This window comes from Ranitomeya variabilis, chromosome 4 (assembly GCF_051348905.1).
Source record: "Ranitomeya variabilis isolate aRanVar5 chromosome 4, aRanVar5.hap1, whole genome shotgun sequence".
Taxonomy (NCBI): domain Eukaryota; kingdom Metazoa; phylum Chordata; class Amphibia; order Anura; family Dendrobatidae; genus Ranitomeya; species Ranitomeya variabilis.
Genome location: NC_135235.1, coordinates 696,420,614 through 696,442,317, shown reverse-complemented (window position 1 = coordinate 696,442,317; position 21,704 = coordinate 696,420,614). Strand labels below are relative to the sequence as shown.

At 43.8% G+C, this 21,704-nt stretch overlaps 1 protein-coding gene across 2 annotated transcripts in view; it reads left to right on the top strand.

The window, feature by feature from the left end:
- The window catches only part of LOC143766411 (uncharacterized), a 57,813-nt gene extending 38,025 nt beyond the window's left edge, over positions 1–19,788 (top strand). The window contains exons 6-11 of one of the 2 annotated variants that reach the window (XM_077254081.1): positions 3,864–4,013; positions 4,141–4,320; positions 4,404–4,527; positions 4,611–4,708; positions 5,344–5,434; positions 18,464–19,788. In XM_077254081.1, coding sequence (XP_077110196.1) covers positions 3,864–4,013; positions 4,141–4,320; positions 4,404–4,527; positions 4,611–4,708; positions 5,344–5,434; positions 18,464–19,689 — 1,869 coding nt within the window. In that variant the 3' untranslated portion in view covers positions 19,690–19,788. Of the gene's footprint in view, positions 1–3,863; positions 4,014–4,140; positions 4,321–4,403; positions 4,528–4,610; positions 4,709–5,343; positions 5,435–18,460 lie in introns of both variants that reach the window. The other variant, XM_077254080.1, reaches the window with a different exon arrangement.
- Positions 19,789–21,704: the final 1,916 nt, after the last annotated feature.

The window sequence follows — 21,704 nt, the reverse complement described above, 5'->3', positions numbered from 1 at the left end:
ATAATTCCACACCAAACATAAAAAAGGGGGTGGACAAAAGCATTGGCACTGTTCGAAAGATCATGTGATGCTTCTCTAATTTGTGTAATTAACAGCACCTGTAACTTACCTGTGGCACCTAATAGGTGTTGGCAATAACTAAATCACACTTGCAGCCAGTTGACATGGATTAAAGTTGACTCAACCTCTGTCCTGTGTCCTTGTGTGTACCACATTGAGCATGGAGAAAAGAAAGAAGACCAAAGAACTGTCTGGGGACTTGAGAAACCAAATTGTGAGGAAGCATGAGCAATTTCAAGGCTACCAGTCCATCTCCAAAGACCTGAATGTTCCTCTCTACCGTGCGCAGTGTCATCAAGAAGTTTAAAGCCCATGGCACTGTGGCTAACCTCCCTAGATGTGGACGGAAAAAAAAAATTGACAAGAGATTTCAACGCAAGATTGTTCCGATGTTGGATAAAGAACCTCGACTAACATCCAAACAAGTTCAAGCTGCCCTGCAGTCCGAGGGTACAACAGTGTCAACCCGTACTATCCTTCGGCGTCTGAATGAAAAGGGACTGTATGGTAGGAGACCCAGGAAGACCCCACTTCGTACCCCAAAACATAAAAAAGCCAGGCTGGAGTTTGCCAAAACTTACCTGAAAAAGCCTAAAACGTTTTGGAAGAATGTTCTCTGGTCAGATGAGACAAAAGTAGAGCTTTTTGGGCAAAGAGGCATCAACATAGAATTTACAGGAGAAAAAAAGAGGCAATCAAAGAAAAGAACACGGTCCCTACAGCCAAACATGGCGGAGGTTCCCTGATGTTTTGGGGTTGCTTTGCTGCCTCTGGCACTGGACTGCTTGACCGTGTGCATGGCATTATGAAGTCTGGAGACTACCAACAAATTTTTCAGCATAATGTAGGGCCCATTGTGAGAAAGCTGGGTCTCCCTCAGAGGTCATGGGTTTTCCAGCAGGACAATGACCCAAAACACACTTCAAAAAGCACTAGAAAATGGTTTGAGAAAAAGCACTAGAGACTTCTAAGGTGGCCAGCAATGAGTCCAGACCTGAATCCCATAGAACACCTGTGGAGAGATCTAAAAATGGCAGTTTGGAGAAGGTACCCTTCAAAGATCAGGGACCTGGAGCAGTTTGCCAAAGAAGAATGGTCTAAAATTCCAGCAGAGCATTGTAAGAAACTCATTGATGGTTACCGGAAGCGGTTGGTCGCAGTTATTTTGGCTAAAGGTTTTGCAACTAAGTATTAGGCTGAGAGTGCCAATACTTTTGTCTGGCCCATTTTTGGAGTTTTGTGTGAAATGATCAATGTTTTGCTTTTTGCTTCATTCTCTTTTGTGTTTTTTCATTTAAGACAAATTAAATGAAGATAATAATAACAAAGAATTTGTGTTTGCAATCATTTTCAGGAAGAAACTGAGTATTATCTGACAGAATTGCAGGGGTGTCAATACTTTTGGCCATAAGTGTATGTGGCATAGTGCATGTCGCGTGTCACATGTGATATGTTGCATGTCGTATGTTGCATGTCACATGTCATATGGTGCATGTCGCATGTTGTTTGTAGCATGGTGCATGGCACATGTTGCATGTCGTATGTCATATGTCACATGGTGCATGGTTCATGTCGCATGTCACATGATGCATGGTGCATGTCGTATGGTGCATGTTGCATGTCGCATGTCACATGGTGCATGTCACATGATGTATGGTGCATGTTGTATGTGTGTAATGTATGTTGTATGTATGTACTGTACATGTGTGTATGTGTTGTTTTTTTTTTTACATTCAACACATTAGCTGGATGATGGAACTACTACCTTGTACAGAAAAAATATCTCAGCACATGAGTACAGCCGGCCAGCAGACCCCAGCTTATGAGACAGCCAGCAGACCCCAGCCCCGCAGGCTGACCCCAGCCCCGCCCACAGCCCAGTCACTCTTGATGAGTGACCGCTGTCTGTGGAGGCTGGGTCACGTCTGCTGCTGATGTCACGTCAATTTCCAGAGATGTCGGCGGAAATTAGCGGCGGCTGCAGCCTGGGGGTCACGTGACCCGGACTAAGCCGCCGCCATAGCGCCGCTCACAGGTGAAAACGGCAACAGAAGGTATTTACAAAATTCATTAGGGGCCCCGGGGGGATACATTGGGGGGTTAACTGAAAGTAGTGGACAACCCCTTTAAGCTCCATCGCGCATTGGGGGTCTGGGAGGGCTTCTGTGGCAGTGTGCGTCTCCAACACGTCTGGATAACGGCTGGCGCGGCGGCGCCACGCCGCAGAGAGATCCCGGCGTCACCTTCCGGGTACACCCCATTCATCCTCGGACGGGCGCCGGATAATTTAGTCCCCGGCTTCTGGCATGTTAGGCCCTGGACGGAAGTCCCACCCCTTTTTGGCCGCGTCTTCCGATGGACCCGCCCCCTCTTCCTTGGGTGAACGCGGGGGGGGGGGGAAATTTAGGCCCCGGCCTCTCATTGGCCGCAGACTGCAAGCTCCGCCTTTTCCGGTGTGTCCGCCCTCCAATTGAGCGCTCTTGTTAAAAGGAATAGCGCAGATGCATCGCCCTGTGACAAGTTCCACTGGATGGACAGGGACACAGGACTGGGGTAAGTGCTACTTCCCTGTTGTGAATTCCGCTCTTGGGCTCCCACCGGTGGTTGTAAGTGGCACTTTTGTGAGTTCTGCTCTTGGGCTCCCTCTGGTGGTTTTAAGTGGAACTGCTGCTTCTTGGATTTAGCAGTCAGCAGCTGCTTCCACTGATCGTCTATTCTGGCTCGGCTATTTATCCTGGTTCCATCCTTCAGCCAGTGCCAGTTGTCAATGGTTCCTGGTTGGATTCACATCTCTCTTGGATTTCCCTGATATTCTGACCAGTTCAGCAAAGATAAGTCCTTGCTTTGTTCTTTTGCAGTCCATTTTTTGTGGACTTAATCGTTCAGTACATTCTATGTTTTTTTTAGTCCAGCTTGTCAGTATGGATTTATTCAGTTAAGCTGGAAGCTCTGGGAAGCAGATTTACCCTCCACACCTTTAGTCAGGTGTGGAGATTTTTGTAAACTCTGTGGTGGATTTTTCTAGTATTTTAATACTGACCGCACAGTATTCTGTCCTATCTATCTAGCTAGATTGGCCTCCTTTTGCTATATCCTGGTTTCATTCTGTGTATGTCATTTCCCTCTCCACTCACAGTCAATATTTGTGGGGGGCTGCCTATCCTTTGGGGATTTTCTCTGAGGCAAGATAGCTTTCCTGATTCTATCTTTAGGGGTATTTAGTCCTCCGGCTGTGACGAGGTGTCTAGGGAGTGACAGGAACATCCCACGGCTACTTCTAGTGTTGTGTTAAGTTCAGAGTCTGCGGTCAGTAAAGGTACCATCTCCTCCAGAGCACGTCCCATGTTGCTCCTAAACCACCAGTTCATAACACTTCCCCCAGCCTGACAGCTGCGATATTTGTTCCTGCAGTTTATCTGAAGGTTCTGAATATAGCAGCAGCAGGGTCACCATGTCTAGAAGGACTAAGACTCATACGGTTTTATATACCACATGTGTAGCCTGTCGGTCCCTTTTTCCGCATGCCCAGAGTAATCGTCTCTGTGAGGCCTGCGATTCCAGTGTCGGTAAATGAGACGAGAATTAGCGTTATGGAAGATGAGTCTATGAGAAAGGTATTTAGCTGCCGACTCCGAGGAACAAACTGCTTGTTGTCTGTGGCCTAAAATATATAGGTTTTATTAGTAGATGTAAATAAGGAAACTAAATGCTGTAAAATAATAAATCTCATGTTTCCCTTATTATCTCCAGTAATTGTATTATTACACAGGATTCTTATGATGTTACATCTTCTTCTCATTCAGATCTCTACAATATTGGATCCTCTCAGTGAAGATCTTCTACAAAAGAAAATTTTCCTGATTTACCCATCAAAGATGGATATGAACAGAGACAAGATGGCAGAGAAAATATTACACCTCACCGTAGAGATCCTCTTCCGGCTTACTGGAGAGGTGAGAGATTCTGATGATGTCACATTACATCATTCTAATCTATGACAATAACAGATGGACAGAACTGGAGAGGTGAGGACTCTGGATATGTCTGTAGTGAAATTTATTAATGTCTCTCCATTACCAGGATTACACAGTGGTGAAGAAGACCTCTAGTGATCGCTGTCGGGATCCTGTGTCTGAGGAATGCGGAAGACCCCTGAGCCCAATCACAGGGCCTCCACCTCACCCCCTGATCCAAGAGGACATCAATGACCAGAAGATCCTAGAACTCATCTACAAGAGGATTGAGCTGCTGACTGGAGAGGTGACACTGCTGGGAATGCTGGGACATTATACAGTAGCACTATGAAGGGCTCGGGGGGATGACGGTATCATTGTATGTGTCAGGTTCCTATAAGGTGTCAGGATGTCGCTGTCTATTTCTCCATGGAGGAGTGGGAGTATTTAGAAGGACACAGAGATCTGTACAAGGACGTCATAATGGAGGTTCCCCAGCCCCTCACATCTCCAGGTAATAGACAGGACTAAACACATACAGCCTATAATTATCTATATATAAAGAATGAATTAAATCCCTGTATGTGTTTCCTCCAGATCTATCCAGTAAGAGGACAACACCAGGGAGATGTCTCCGTCTTCTTCTTCCACAAGACTGCAAGCAAGAAGATTCCAATGCTCCTCAGGATCATCAGGTAGATAGATGTACACAATCAACAGAGCAAGAGAATAGTGAGCAACTCCAAGACCTTTATTTAGGCAAAAATACGAAAGGTCCATATACGATTCACCACTCAAAGGATAAAATAGTCCAGAATTCGAGTGCAGTTCAGTAACAGAATAAAAGTCCAACAATCTAGCAGACAGAGGATAAAGTCCATATACTCTTCTTTCTCTCTGATGTGCTGTCTTCACATCATAGTTCCACACAGGATCTGAGATTGTGTCTCACCTCCCTGATATTTTAAAAGTCTCCCTCCTCATTCACAGGTCAGGAGGGGGAAGGTTGCAGGGGCTCATTGTTTCAACAAGCTAGGTCAATATGTCATTAGCATATTAGCAAACAATACAGTACCTTGGGGGCTGATATCAGATGGCAGCAACAGCCATTCATCAATTAGCAAATAACTCCTTTTACAAGAGAACACCATGAAAATAAGTAAAATAGAAATCTGCACAAACATGGTACCCACATAACATATGACACCATCACTACCAGTATTATATGTTTTTATACTTGTGTAATGAGAGTGGTGGAGATGGCAGGATTAGAGCTGATCATAGATGTGACCTCTCCATCTGTCGGTGACTTTTACAATATTTGTTTCAGGGTGAAGATCTGACCCATATTAATACTACAGAGACATATGTGAGGGATGATGATTGGTATAAAGAGGAGATTCCTATATATGACTACCCAGGTGAGTAGTAAGCACTAAATGCAGAGAAGTCACAGATTCTTCTCAGTCACCGGCTGTGGCTGCTTTATCAGTGGTGTAGTCCGGCCGTATTACCATGATCACCATTTTGCCTCTAGACCACAACATTCTCCTCCAACCAAAACTGTTCAAATGACTTTGGTCATTGAAAGCCCTTTTCTATAGAACTTACAACCTGGTGGATCCACCTACACCCTGGGTTTAGTAGACGCTGTTACCTGCCCAGATCTGTAAACTATAAAGCCAAATGACAGCGTACGTAGAATGTGCTGACAAGATAGAAAAGCACTTGAAGAAAAATATAATGATGGGCCTGTAAGAGAAAGCGGAGGGTAATGATGCTGTTGGCTTCCTAGAACCCTGAGATCTTATCGGATGAATCTACCTTCTCTCCCTTCTGTGCTGCTGAATGTGATCATATGGTTCCTACAAGACCAGGTCCCGTCTTTCTGGCCAAACTTCACTTTTATGATCGACAACATTAAATGTGTAGTGAGGCCAAGTGTGAATTTCTGTACAATAACAACAGAGTTTCCCTTTATCCTGACTTTTCAATTTGTATTAAAACCAACTAACTTCAAGGAGGATTGTGATACACTACATAAAACACATTACACCTGTGCCATGATATATCTCTGAGCTGTGCGTGGCTGATGGCTGTAATATCCATGTATTCCCGCCTGCAGGAGATGTGTTGGCTCGAGCTCTGGTTTCATGGATTCATTCCATCTCATAAATTACATTATGTTTTTGATCCTAAGAAATTCAGATTACTGCACAATCTCTCCTGAAATGGGGAGCAATATTATTTTCTCGAATCTTCTGGTCAGGATTCATAGTAGCACCAATGGTCCACCATAAATGAATGCAACTCTGTATTTGTAGTTTTCAGTTAATGAGATTCTCGTGCTCTGTGGCGGGGCTTTATGTGGTGCTCTGGGGCGGGGCTTTGGATGGCCTGTGGGCGGGGCTTTATGTGGTGCTCTGATTACATATTCATCTGTATTGGCTTATGATAGGTCACTGATCCCTCACTGATCTGCCCCCCATTTTTACATAATTCATATAATAGTGGTGATATTATTGTTGATAATGCCTATAATATTGTGGCAATTAGGAGGATTAGAAAAAAATTTACATCCATCAAAATGACACCAGCGGCGCCTGTCCAGTAACATCTATCTCTTACTTATAGATGCTACTGCGCAGGCGACGCCATCACCGGTGACCTCTTGCTGGGTGTGATTTTTTTTTTTTTTTTCTAAGCACGAGCATCTCATTAACTGAAAACTACAAATACAGATTAAACAGCAACCACAAGACGGATTTCATCACCAGGTATCCGTGTAATCAGTATAACGGCACCAACCTGACAGTGTCTGTAGGTTACTGAGCACAATCCTGCTGACAGATTTCCTTTAAGACATCTGCGCTCTGCACTATTGTACACCGTTCTCTTTAAATGTGTAATATTTCTTCTTGAAACTCATCTGACAGAAAATATTGGAGCTTACGATAGTTTAGATTGTGAAGTCACCGAGTCCCATGCTCTAATTACCCCAGAGAGGTTTCACCACTAGCTACTCATCTATTACTACTAATGGAGACTGTTCAGAGTATTTCAGTAGATGTTATTGTCTATAGTCACAGTTTTTGATTACAGTAGTGTCCAAAATACTCTGATTTTACCTCTTCTCGCAGCCAGTTTTGTGTTCTTAATCAGGCCCCATTTTTACAATCTGACGTGTGTCACTTTATGTGGGGATAACTTTGGAATTATTCACAAAGCATAGTAGAAATAAATGGATCTTACTAAATATTTTCCCATTACGTCCCTCCGGACAGCACCATGGAGGTCGTCCTGCCTTGACCTATAGCGGGACAGGATCACAGAGAGGTTAAAAGGCCCCTCCCACCTCCACCCTCCAGTGTTTTTCCTGTCCCTTCAGGGGATGGTTGTATGAGAGGTTGCTCGAGGAGTGAAGATAGAAGATGCACGTTTTATGGGGCTCAGGGGGATTGTGCGGCATGTCCATACCTTCCCCCTGTCAAGTAGCCCGGGGCTGAAACCGTCCTGGGTAGGAGTCCATCAGCCACAGAGACCAGCGAGCAGACAAGGCTCCTGGCTAGAGCCGCTTCCTCCCGCAGTGGAGATTCTCAGCTCCAAGGCCGGCCGGCAAGCCACCGCTACTTCCGGAAGTCGCACGGTGGAGAAGGCCCATCGCACTTCCGCTGATGTCAGAGCTGGACAACGTGGCATAAGGTTGGCGTGCGTTCCATGGAATTGAAGAACTAGACAGGCAAGAGGCTGGTTTCTTGGATCTTGTGGGGCACAGGAGAGGAAGTCATTGGCAGCAATGCATCATTCCTGATGGGACGCCGCTTCCCTTCATGATAGGCTCTCGGTGTTACCAGCTCCCCCTGTTTTCTAGCAGGTAAGGAGCCAGCACAGGTGAGTGCATGGCGGAATGTTCTGTTGATGGTCTAGGCCTCTGCAAAAAAACAATTAGAATATTCAACCAAGGTCCAAAAAACTAAGCAAAAAACAAAAAGAAACCTTATACCTTAACAGATCATAGATAAAACCAAATCTTTATTTCTCACTTTAAAACATTGAACAAACAATCAACATGCAAGCAACCGTGCTGGGCTAAAGCTGCCCCTCACACTGTTAATACTAATTTACCCTGCTGTTTGTCTATGAATACATCAGAAATGATAAGTACCCCATTGTTATAACTGGTATATACATGTGTTACAGAATGGGATCACAGTCTTGTTTCAGTATTGTGCCCATGTAGCCTGCCTAGAGATTAAGTTGCATGGCCGTAACATTTGGGGCCATCGATGTTATACCCTTGTAGGGATTAGTTTATCTGTAGGGCTTGCTTTTAGGGTAAGCCGACGTTGAGAGAGGACACCATATCCGCTGAACAGTAGGGTGCCAACCTTCCCAGACAGGCAGGATGCATATCAGCAGGGAGCAGTTATAGTGAGGTACCCAGTGTTTAATATGCACTTTTGCACTTTATGTTATTCTGTTATTCACCCTTTGTACACTGTTCTATGGTTGCTGCTAATGAATTAGTTACTGATGGGCAATCATCGTTCTTTTTATCTTTTCCTGCCATGTCAGAATGGTGGTTTAAATGTATCACATCTACTATATAATTGTCTAAGGGTCACTTCCGTCTGTCTGTCCTTCTGTCACGGAAATCCCAAGTCGCTGATTGGTTGTGGCAAAACAGCCACGACCAATCAGCAACGGCCGCAGGTCAGCGGCAAAATGGCCGCTCCTTCCTCCCCGCAGTCAGTGCCCGCTCCATAATCCCCTCCAGTCAGCGCTCACACAGGGTTAATGACAGCGGTAACGGACCGCGTTATGCCGTGGTGTAATGCACTCCGTTACCGCTGCTATTAACCCTGTGTGACCAACATTTTACTATTGATGCAGCCTATGCGGCATCAATAGTAAAAAGATCTAATGTTAAAAAAAAAAAAAAAAATCATTATGTACTCACCTTCTGTCGCCCCCCGGATGCAGCCCAGGCCTTTCCCGCTCCTCACGACGCTCGGGTCCATGCACTGCGGTATCGCGAGATGATGATGTGCGGTCTCGTGAGACCGTGACGTCATCATCTCGCACAGGCCGCTCCCTACTCCCCTGCCCTCAGTGTGTCAGGACTCTGAACATTTTTTACCTTTTGTGCATTACTGCCCTTTTCCAACATGGCGTCTTTGGTCTCATGTGCACTTGTCTTCCTGCTATAAAACTCCACCCCAGCCTTCAGTCTGTGCTAGATTATTCTGCTCTGCATCCAGCTCCTGATTACTCCCTGGCCTTGCACCTGCACCTGCTCCTGTGAACCTGTGTTGGAGATCCTGCCACTCTGCTCTGAGATCCTGCTGCATACACCAGTGTTCAGTAATCCTCCTTCATCTGCTGCTTGTGTTACTTCCATCTGCATTTGCTGGACATGTAAGCTGTTTGCTGCTCTGCAAAACCTGAGACTATTAACCAGGCCTCCCTGGTTGAGCTAAGATATGATTTGAACTGCCTTATAGCATATCTATCTGTGTCTGGACTAAGTCAAGGATCTATTCGTGTCAAGTTTCCTCAAGAATAACTGTGCTTCATAGACTTTCGGTTTGTTTGCATCTACCTCTGAAGTTTCCTATTGACTGCTAAGCTGCGTTTATTATTTGCACCAAGTGTTGTGGACTTGAGTTTCTCTCTGCACCCGTTTGAATCACCGTGTGATAATATAAACTTTACCACTTATAAAACTGTGTCCTGTTGTCTTGTTCCATACAAAGAGTCTCCTGAATTATCCCCTATAATTATTACAGGATAATCTAGCCATAAAAAAAGGGGACTGCTGGAACAATGACTGCAGAGAGCAGATTAGAGCAGGTGTTTTCCATAATTAGATCACTGCAGAAAGATATGGAAGGTCTGAAAAAGAAGTTTGGAAGCTTTGAACTCAATCAACAACTGTTTGGACAGACTTTGCAGGACTTGAGCAACCGCATGGCAGCCCAGGAAAACAAACTTGCTGGCATAGAGTCCCAGTATGGATGGGCTTTTCAGGACATAAGCACGCAAATAGCTGCACAAGTGACTTTACCCTCTGGGCAACCGCCACCAGCTAGCCCACCTAAGTTGCCCCCATTCAGATTTAATGGTGATCGTGACAAATTTCGTGGCTTTGTGAATCAATTTATGCTATATTTTGATGTGCATGCTGACCGTTTTCCTAATGATAGATCCAAAGTATTGTGTGTAATAATGCTACTGACCTCACGAACGCTCGCCTGGGCGAATCCGATGATTGAGTCTTTTGACCCACGGTTAAATGACTTGGATGATTTCTTGGCCGCTATGGCATTAATGTTTGATGACCCTAATCGCCGTGCAACCGCTGAATCTGCTTTGTTGTCTTTACGCCAGGCTAAACGTTCTGTTATTGAGTATGCCACTGAATTCAGGAGATTGGCGGTAGATACCAATTGGGACAGTTATGCACAATTGCATATTTTTAAAAGGGGTCTGTCTAGTATTATAAAAGATGAACTAGCTCGCTCGGAGTCACCACAAGAACTAGAGACATTTATACAGCATTGTGTGTGCATAGACATTCGCCTTACTGAGCGTAGGCAGGAGAAATTTGCTGCATATAACCGTATTTCTAACTTTTCCCTTCCTTCCAAAGAGCCTGCAGGTAAAACATCTCGGGAAGTGGAGGAGGTGCCCATGCAAATTAATTTTGTTCAGAGACGCGAGATCAATGAGCGCCGGGAGCATCGCCTTCGTGAAAGTCTATGTTTCTACTGCGGCCAGTCTGACCACTTCTTGATCAGTTGTCCTAAGTGTCCTAGACGGCCAAACAAGGTGCTAGCAGCAATAGGGGAGTATGACAACTGTGATGATGAATCTGACGTCTCTGAATGTAGCCTGCCTTTAAACGCTGTATTCCATTCACTTTCTATGACTTCACCCCCCAAGGAGCTGAAGGAAAAGAACTCTCACTGTTCTCTCCCTATTAAGATCCTGTGTTCAGGACAGTGGATTTCCAGTTCAGCTATGATTGACTCTGGTGCAGGTGGCAATTTCATGGATATCACATTTGCCAAGGAACATGGTATTAAAATTCAGCAAAGAGCCTCTCCAATTACCATGGAAACAGTGGATGGGTCACCTTTAATCTCTGGGCCTGTGGATCAGGAGACCGTACCCCTTGAAATTTTGTTGGAGCCTAATCATCAGGAGCAACTTACTTTCTTGCTAATTTCTTCTCCTCATTTTCCTGTGATTTTAGGCACTCCTTGGTTGCGTTCTCAGAACCCGATTATCAACTGGGAGACAAAGGAGATAATCTTTCCAACAAGGAGCAACTCAGCGTTAACAGAAGCTGTCCCTGAGTCCACGGCTAAGGAACCACATGTACAGGTATTTTCTTTACCTCCAGCATATAAAGAGTTCTCTGACCTCTGTGACAAGAAGAATGCAGATCAGCTTCCTCCACACAGGCATTATGACTGTTCCATTGAGTTGCTTCCTGGGGCAGATATTCCTTTTGGTCACGTATACCCTTTGGCGGCACCTGAGCTTCAAGCCTTAAAGGAGTATATTGATGAAAATCTGGCCAAAGGCTTCATACGTCCTTCTTCCTCACCAGCAGGGGCACCCTTTTTTTTTGTAAAAAAGAAGGATGGGACCCTGAGACCCTGTGTTGACTATCGGGAACTCAATAAGGTAACCGTACGAAACCGTTACCCTTTGCCTCTGATTCCCGAATTACTGGAAAGAGTCCGCCATGCTAAGGTGTTCTCTAAGCTGGATCTTCGTGGGGCTTATAATTTGGTGCGTATTCGTCCAGGGGATGAGTAGAAGACAGCATTCAGATGCCAGTATGGACACTTTGAATCTCTTGTGATGCCCTTCAGGCTTTGTAATGCCCCTGCAGCATTTCAACACCTTGTTAATGACATCTTCAGAGATTTGTTGGACCAGTTTGTGGTGATCTATTTGGACGATATTCTAATCTTTTCTGACTCTCTACAGGAACATGAAGAACATGTCAAAACTGTTTTAAGACGTCTGAAAGAGAACCAACTGTATATCAAGCCGGAGAAATGTGAGTTCCATCGTTCTGAGATACAGTTCTTGGGTTATATCATCTCTCCCCAGGGGCTGAACATGGAATCTGGTAAGATTCAGGCTATCCTTGACTGGCTGGCACCCAAGAACGTTAAGGAGGTCCAACGTTTTATTGGTTTTGCAAATTTCTACAGATGCTTCATTCAAAATTTTTCTGATATTGTCCGTCCCATTACTTCCTTGACAAAGGAGGAAAAGCCCTTTAAGTGGTCATCACAGACTCAAGAGGCTTTTGATCGGCTGAAGATCTGTTTCACATCAGCACCGCTGTTGATACACCCAGATCCAACACATCCTTTCATTGTGGAGGTTGACGCTGCTGATAATGCTTTGGGGGCTATTCTCTCCCAAAGAACTGGAGAGAAGGGTCTGCTACATCCTTATGCTTTCTTTTCCCGTAGACTAACCTCAGCAGAGAAGAATTACGACGTGGGAGACAAGGAATTGCTGGCTATTATTGCGGCTTTCAAAGAATGGAAGAGTGCAATCAGCGACATTGGCGCAGGATTTAAATTGCGCTTCGCTGATTGGTCGCGCCGGCTGAGAGCTAGCAATCAGCGAAGCGGGATTTAAATCCCACGCCAATGTCGCTGATTGGTCGCGCCCAGCCGGTGCAACCAATCAGCGACATTGGCGCGGGATTTAAATCCCTCTTCGCTGATTGCTCTTGCCCAGCCGGCGTGACCAATCAGCGACATTGAACTAATGAACACTTTCTGTCAGTCATAGTGCCACGTAGTTAAGTCATCCTACTATACAATTGTCTAAGGGTCACTTCCGTCTGTCTGTCCTTTTGTCTGTCGTGGATATTCATTGGTCGCGGCCTCTGTCTGTCATGGAATCCAAGTCGCTGATTGGTCGTGGCAAAACACCCACGACCATTGCCACGACCAATCAGCGACGGCCACAGCCGCTCTTTCCTCCCCTCAGTCAGTGCCCGCTCCACACTCCCCTCCAGTCATCCAGTCAGCCCTCACACAGGATTAATGCCAGCGTTACCGGAACGCGGTGTAACGCACTCCGGTTACGCAGCTATTAACCCTGTGTGACCAAGTTTTTACTATTGATACTGTGTATGCAGCATCAATAGTAAAACGATCTAATGTTACAAATAATAATAATAATAATAATAATAATAATAATAAAAAAAAAACAAAAAAACTTATTCTCACCCTCCGACGTCGCGTCCTGTCTGCCGGCAGGTTCCGGTGCTAAGGATGCTATGGGAGAAGGACCTGCCATGACGTCACGGTCATGTAACCGCGACGTGACGTCATCACAGGTCCTGCGCTCACAGTCATACCAACCCTGGGACCGGAAGCTGTCGCATGCACCGTACACAGGAGCCAGGACTAAGGTGAGTATATGTTTATTTTTTATTTTATGTCACTGGCCAATATTCTACATTACTGGGCAATATACTACGTTGCTGACCAATATACTACATACTACGTGGCTGGGCAATATAATACGTGGCTGGGCAATATACTACGTGGCTGGGCAATATACTACGTTACTGGGCAATATACTACGTCACTGGGCAATATACTACGTGGCTGGGCAATATACTACGTGGCTGGGCAATATACTACGTGGATGGGCAATATACTACGTTACTGGGCAATATACTATGTGGCTGGGCAATATACTATGTGGCTGGGAAATATACTACATGAACATGCATATTCTAGAATACCCGATGCTTTAGAATCGGGCCACCATCTAGTTATCTATAGTTGACAAACAGGAGTCATAGGGACAGCCACCGTTGAGCGGGGGCGCCTATCTCGTATATATTTGTAGGGTGCCAACCTCTGCTGCAAGGCAGGGTAAATTAGTATTAACAGTGTGAGGGGCAGCTTTAGCCCAGCACGGTTGCTTGCATGTTGATTGTTTGTTCAATGTTTTAAAGTGAGAAATAAAGATTTTGTTTTATCTATGATCTGTTAAGGTACAAGGTTTCTTTTTGGTTTTTGCCTGGTCTAGGCCTCTGGGCTGATGCTAGTCTCATGCCTTTGTGCCAAAGCTGTGCCTAGAGCCTCATGTGCAGAGGTATGTTTTCAAATATACGCAGCTAGGCCATGGACCTCTAGGCTATAATAAGGCCATATGTCCAGGCTACATCTCAGGATTTGACTTCAGTTAGTTGCATGTCTCGTCTGCACAGAGCCTTATGATTGGGCTTCAGAGTGACTTTTTTGAAACATGTTTTCCATTTTTTGGTTCGATAAACAGGTGTTTCACTTTTTCTGCAACGTAACTACTCCATCCATAGGACGACACAGGGTGTTAATGCAGCACATTGTCTCCATGAAGACAGCCCTCCAGCTGCGGCTCATTAATTAGCTCCATTGGGTGGGGTCAGTCTGACAAATGATATGTACTATTCAGAGTTAAGATTTATCCGGAACTCTGAGAGATTGCTCTCTTGCTTGTAACTGTGGGCCTGTTGGCACCTTCAAGCATGGCTGTAGCTCTATGCATCATATTGAGTGCCTCTGTGCATCATATTACATCATAGTGCCTCTATACATCATATTGCATCATAGTGCCTCTATGCATCATATTGCATCCAAGTGCCTCTATGCATCATATTGTATCATAGTGCCTCTATACATTATATTACAATCATAGTGCCTCGGTGCATCATATTGTATCATAGTGCTTCATATTACATAATGGTGCCTCTGTGCATCATATGGCATCATAGTGCTTCATATTGCATCATGGTGCTTTTTTGCTTCATATTGCGTCATGGTGCTTTTTTGCTTCATATGGCATCATAGGGCTTCATAGCGCCTCTATGCATCAAAATGTGTCAAAGTCCTTATGTACATCATATTGCACCATAGTGCTTCGGTGCCCCTGTGCCTCATGGGGTATCAGTGTGTCATAGTACCTCGGACCTTGTGGCTTTTTCATCTCTGGCTGTGAGCCTCGGGGTTAGACCTTCTTACTGGTGCCTTGTTGCGTGGCTGCACATTGTATTGTCGGCCTACCACCTCACATTTTATCTTGGGCCCCAACTCTGGTTATAGAGTCCTCGTGTTTTTGGACCTAGGTCCAACTTCTGTTGCTTCATTCTTTACAACAGGGCTTAGCCAAATAAACAGCTATGCTTGAATTGGCTTAGTAAATTAGCATTTCTTCTGTTTGGAACAGATCTCTCAAGTGAGCTACTACCTAGAGTGCTAAAGGCAGGTCTCCTTCATAATTGGCTTTAAAAGGTGACATACTTCTTTTTGGGGGTTCATCCTATAAAAGGACATACTACAGTCCTGGGAGCTGAAAATCCCACGAGGTGGAAGGAGAGAATCCTTCCCGACTCCACATACGGCAATCAGACTAGTTTCCTTGATCAACATTCAGTAGACAGATTCTTGTCCCATAAGTCCATTGTATAATGTTACCAGAGATGGCATCTCTGAATTTGGTACCTTGGGTCGAGTCAGCAGCACTGTCAGGTGGCAGAGGATCCCATACTCGCTGCTCTTAGGGCTCCTAAGATAAAGAATCTGTATCCAGGACTCTTACAGTTGAGAACCCATAGTTCCACTGCCTCACAGTAGATAATCTCCCTCTGTGATTGGAAGAAACCTACTTTTCTCTAGCCATATAGTATGGTTACTCCCTCCATGGCTGGCTGGGTGTATAAATATCACTGAGAAGATTTTAGGATATGTACATGTGTCTAACATCAGTAAAACAGGAGTGATGATCCGCGTTTCCCTTTCAGTGGTTCTAATGAGAAGCTCAACGTTGGAAATGGCAGGAGATGTTACCTACCAGGTGGCATATTCCTTAGTTTTAATAATATCCAACCCTTACTTGGGGTTTAGACATCTAAGGATTCAGAATAGACGTGATCTCCTGGATGAGTAATGTGCGTACATCCCAATGCTCTGCCATTATCCATGTACTGTTATTGGTTTGATCTTCCCATGGTCCAGGGTCTCTGTCCTGCAGGTTCCTTGTAGTATGGTAAGCTGATCTCTAGCCGAGGTATAATCTGAGCCCAGGAGGACCAATGAAGGAACAGTCCTGTGTTATAAGCACATGTAGCCGATTATTGGTTGGCACAGTCCTCATTGTGTGGTGGCTGTGGCTATCGCCATACTTTTGCTGGGCAATAAGGTTTTTTATAAACCTATTCTGGGGCTGCGGTGTTTAAAAGTATCTATCACAATAACTGTAATTGACTGCTGTTCATTATTGGTATTGGGGCTCAGTGTGTGTTTCACTCTCTGTTTCTGCTCCATACCTTGTTTACCACATTCATAAAGAAATTGGCCATTATAGACCTTTATCAGACACTCAGTACGGTGATTATCTTTGCGGATTTCTTTAGATAGCTATATTTCTTCTGATCATTTGGATCATTTCTATATCTAGCCTGGTTTTTACCTGGGACTTTCGTCATTGGGCTTCTGTACCCACCCTGGGACCTTTACTTTGGTATTCTTCATCGTGCTGTCTGGAGGGTTGTAATGAAAAAAGGGAATTAGACCTACAGGTAATTCTGTTTCCAGGTATTCCCTCAGGACAGCACCCTTATTTCCCTCCCTTATGTTTGTCTTTAGGCTTGCACGGGATCAATCTTCCGGCAGATAGTTCATCCGTTGGGTCGCCATGGCTCAAGATTAAGATGAAGCTGTTAAATGGTTTATTACATACGCGTTTGTAAGGGCGCATTTAGACCATTTCCTTCCATCCTTCTCTTGGTACTTTGAAAAAACACTGGAGGTGGGAGGGGCCTTTAAACCTCTCTGTGATCCTGCCCCGCTATAGGTCAAGGAAGGACTACCTCCATGGTGCTGTCCTGAGGGACTACCTGGAAACAGAATTACCGGTAGGTCTAATTCACTTTTTTATAAGGCAGATGGTCCAGGAAAGTTTGTTGCTACAACACACTTTCCTAGTGATTTGTCTCTTTGGCTGGTGTAACGCTGACGTCATAAGGACCTGAACCAATCAGTTTTCGATGAGGTCGGGGGTCACAGGATGCGTTTTGCACCAGAATCCCCTCGTTATAAGGTACTTGGGGGTCCCGATGAGCACAAAACCGCTGTCCGTAGACAAATTTCGGTGCTGAACAAAGCCCTGCTAGCGCCGACGTTTATCTACCATTGGCGGTCACAAAGCGCTTAAGTTAAGGGTACCATCATTTCTGTCCAGGTCTATTTCATGAGTTTTGTTTTTTTTTTTAAATTCTGTGGAAGCATAGTTGAAAAGCAATGTCTGACTTTCATTTGTTTATTTTCATAGATTTTTAATTTATTATTACTTTTTGTCAGATTCAAGTTATTTCTGTGACCATTGTGGGTTTTTCTGTCATTAAACGAGGGGTACCAACAATTTAGACCACAGTGTAGGAGGAAAGAATATTTTGACTCCACAGCCACTTTCCGGAAATTAACACACAGTGGATGTTGGAGAGTGAAAATTACACATTTGCCATTTTGTTACCCAGCACATAATGCACAGATTGTGATCCAGGAGACACACACCGTAAATTAAGTGGATTCTTCTCACTATAATATTGTTAAATACAGGGATCCTAAATGTTGTTTATGCACACTGCAAGACTCAGAAGTGAGAGCCGATTTTGCTAGATTGTTTTCTAGAAACTCTGTTGCTTTTCAACAGCCTTTGAGCCACTTAGGCCAGGGTCACATTGCGTTAGCGCAATCCGCTAGCGCTTAGCACTAAACGGATTGCCCTAACGCAATGTCTTTTTCGGGGTCGCGTTAAACGTCCCCGCTAGCGCAGATCCCCGATCTGCGAGAGCGGGGAACGGACCTCGGGCGCGCCGCGGATGCTGCAAGCAGCGTCCGAGGCGCGCTACAAAAGACCGGCACATCGCTAGCGCGTGCCGAAAATGACACGCGCTAGCAATGCGCTTTAACATTGCGGGCAATGGGAGCGTTAACGGACGCGTTGCACGGTGTTAATTTCCCCGTGCAACACTGTCCGTTAGCGCTCAGCCATAAACGCAATGTGACCCTAGCCTAATAGTGTGGGAACCTCTGTTTTTCCATTGACAGATGATGGACCTGAGTGGGCACTTGTTTTTTGTGAGATGAGAATTGGTATTATTTTCGCCTACATAACATTGATTGGTTTCTTTTTATTCGATATTTGGGAGGCAGAATGAACCAACAGTTGAACACCACACACTACTGGTTCATCCAACAAGGTTTTCTATTAGACTGTGAACTGTCATTGTCTTGGTAAATAATTAAAGTTTTTTTTACATAGCTTGCCATTTTTATGGACAGTTTAAGTAGAAATGTTCAAAAATATGAAACACAAGCATATTTTATTAAAAAAAAATATTTTTATCTTAGCAGATGACTGTACCAGCTTATCAGAGGGACAGCTGACATCTTCAATTAAATCTGATGATCTTGAGATCCCACAAGATACAACTGAAGGGATTGCTGTTACTCCAAATATATTATCATCCATTCACAGCAAAAATCTATCATCTGATCCTATGAAACAGGTCCCATCTTCTGATTCATTACTGACTACTAAGGAAAATCTAAGTCACAAAAGAGGAATTAAAAAACAAACTGCTCCTAAAGCAAATAAGTCATTTTCATGTTCAGAATGTGGGAAATATTTTGTACGTAAATCACTGCTTGTTAGTCACCATAGAACTCACGCAGGAGAGAAGCCTTTTTCCTGTTCAGAATGTGGGAAATGTTTTAGCCAGAAATCATGTTTGGATAGTCACCAGAGAACTCTCACAGGGGAGAAGCCTTTTTCCTGTTCAGAATGTGGGAAATGTTTTAATCAGAAATCATGTTTGGATAATCACCAGAAAACTCACACAGGGGAGAAGCCTTTTTCCTGTTCAGAATGTGGGAAATGTTTCAAACAGAAATCACGTTTGGCTAGTCACCAGAGAACTCACACAGGGGAGAAGCCTTTTTTCTGTTCAGAATGTGGGAAATGTTTTATCAAAAAATCAGATGTGGTTAGGCACCAGAGAACTCACACAGGGGAGAAACCTTTTTCCTGTTCAGAATGCGGAAAAATTTTTAAGCAGAAATCATGTTTGGCTAGTCACCAGAGAACTCACACAGGGGAGAAGCCTTTTTCCTGTTCAGAATGTGGGAAATATTTTATCAAAAAATCAGATGTGGTTAGGCACCAGAGAACTCACACAGGGGAGAAACCTTTTTCCTGTTCAGAATGTGGGAAATGTTTTAACCAGAAATCATGTTTGGATAGTCACCAGAGAACTCACACAGGGGAGAAGCCTTTTTCCTGTTCAGAATGCGGAAAATTTTTTAAGCAGAAATCATGTTTGGCTAGTCACCAGAGAACTCACACAGGGGAGAAACCTTTTTCCTGTTCATTATGTGGGAAATGTTTTAAGCAGAAATCATATTTGGTTAGGCACCAGAGAACTCACACAGGGGAGAAGCCTTTTTCCTGTTCAGAATGTGGGAAATTTTTTAAGCAGAAATCATGTTTGGTTAGTCACCAGAGAATTCACACAAGGGAGAAGCGTTTTTCCTGTTCAGATTTTTGGAAATATTTTAATCCTGAAACCGCTTCTTGTTAGACTTCAGAGCAGTCATACAGGGGAGAAGCCTTTTTCATTTTCCTAATGTGGGAAATATTTTACTTGGAAATCATCTGTTAATAAACATCAGAGACGTCACATATGGGAAAAGCCTTCTTTATGTTCATAATTTTGGAATAGTTTTAACCAAAATTGGATCTTCTTTAATGGGTTGTCTCTTCTCATTCCTCATGTTTGCTGACAAAAGGATAAAACTAAGCTTTATTAATTTCAAATGTAAAAGTATACCGATAATTCACCCCCTGAAGGTTACTAACGTCAGTAGGTGACTAATAGAAAAAACATGTACCCCACAGTTCAGTATATAGGGTGAGGTGACGTATACACCCTCTCCAAGCCTCTAATTTCTACGGGTTTCATCGTCCTCACCAAAAGCGACTCATCAGGAGGCTATTTAATATTGATCTATATTCAAGCGAGACTAGAAAAAAAAACTAAAATCATGTATCATGTTATCCGAAACAGTCAGAAAACCATCCACATATTGGCAGATCCCAGACCTCAAACTATATACTTAGTAAGTTTATAAGCCACTCCAGTGTCAGGAATAGATAGTATGTGACAATGCAATATAATTAGATAGTATGTGACAATACAGAATAATTCTTGTGATTTTCTCCTATAGAGACTGCCCTAGTTATTGTAACAACTGTTAAATAGTAGTGCAGACAAATTGTCCTACTCTAAACTCCGTTTTCAAATGGCCCAATATGTACCACTCAGGGAAAACTTACCTGCTCCAAAGATCAATAGCAGCTTCTAATTAATGGCCATGCTGCAGTCTGTCAAGGAATGAGTGCAATATCGTTATAAAGACTAGGGATGTGTGCAACCATAATGTCTGGAAGATCTGTGCCATTATTTAGTATGAATATGGAGATTATCTCTGGAAGTTAAGTGTTCCCTGAGCGGTATATACGGTGTTTTCACATACTATCTATTCCTGACACTGAAGTGGCGCATAAACTTACAAAGTATATAGTTTGAGGTCTGGGGTCTGCCAAAATGTGGCTGGTTTTCTGACTGTTTCGGATAACATGATACATGATTTTAGGGTTTTCCTTGTCTAGTCTCGCTTGAAAATAGTTCAATATTAAATAGTCTCCTGATGAATAAATCCAATGAATATTCATTTCTCTTAAGTATTGGCACACGTGACCGCCAGCAGCAGCAGGAAACCGGTGGCTGGCACTGCACACTACTGAAGAGCACTGAATACTCACTGATCTCTGTGCTCACAGTCCTGGCGAGTACTCCAACACCTGTGCTCTGCTTGTGACGTCCCTGCCATGAGCAGGATGCTGGGAGGGAGTGCCAGGTAGGTAAATATAATGTTTTGTTTGGTGCAGATACGATCTTTTGATCACCCATTACTGCATTATAATGCAATGTTGCGGGGACCAAAAAATGTAATTCTGGCGTTTTTACTTGCATTGCGCCGTTTAGCGATTGGATTAATTATTTTCTTATACTGATAGATCAAGCGATTCTGAACGCGGCGATACCAAATATGTGGATGTATGATTTTTTTTTGTTTTATTTTGAATGGAGAGAAAGGGGGTGATTTGAACTTTTATTTTTTTTATTCTTTTAATATTAAAAACTTTTTACTTTTGGCAATGTGAAGACATACAGCAGTGTATCTTAATTAACCAGACGACGATTTTTTGCAAACAAAGAATAATAGAATGACAATAGTAAAAATAATGAAGTAATGCTACTTGATCTCATCTCCATTCTTACCCTTTATGTAAATACTGAATGAGAGACATTTGTTAAGTCTAAAAATAGATTACATGCCTCTGTATAAAGAGACTCAGAGAGAGAAACAGCCAGAGAGATTCTGCCAAGACATCCATACATCTCACAAGGACCAGAGACGACAGGACAGCAGCCATTTTACATCATGACTCCATTAAGAGAGACACGGATCTATCATTCTATAAGAAACAACCTAGGGGTTTTCAGCCTCGGTTGGAAGAATACAGATCTGC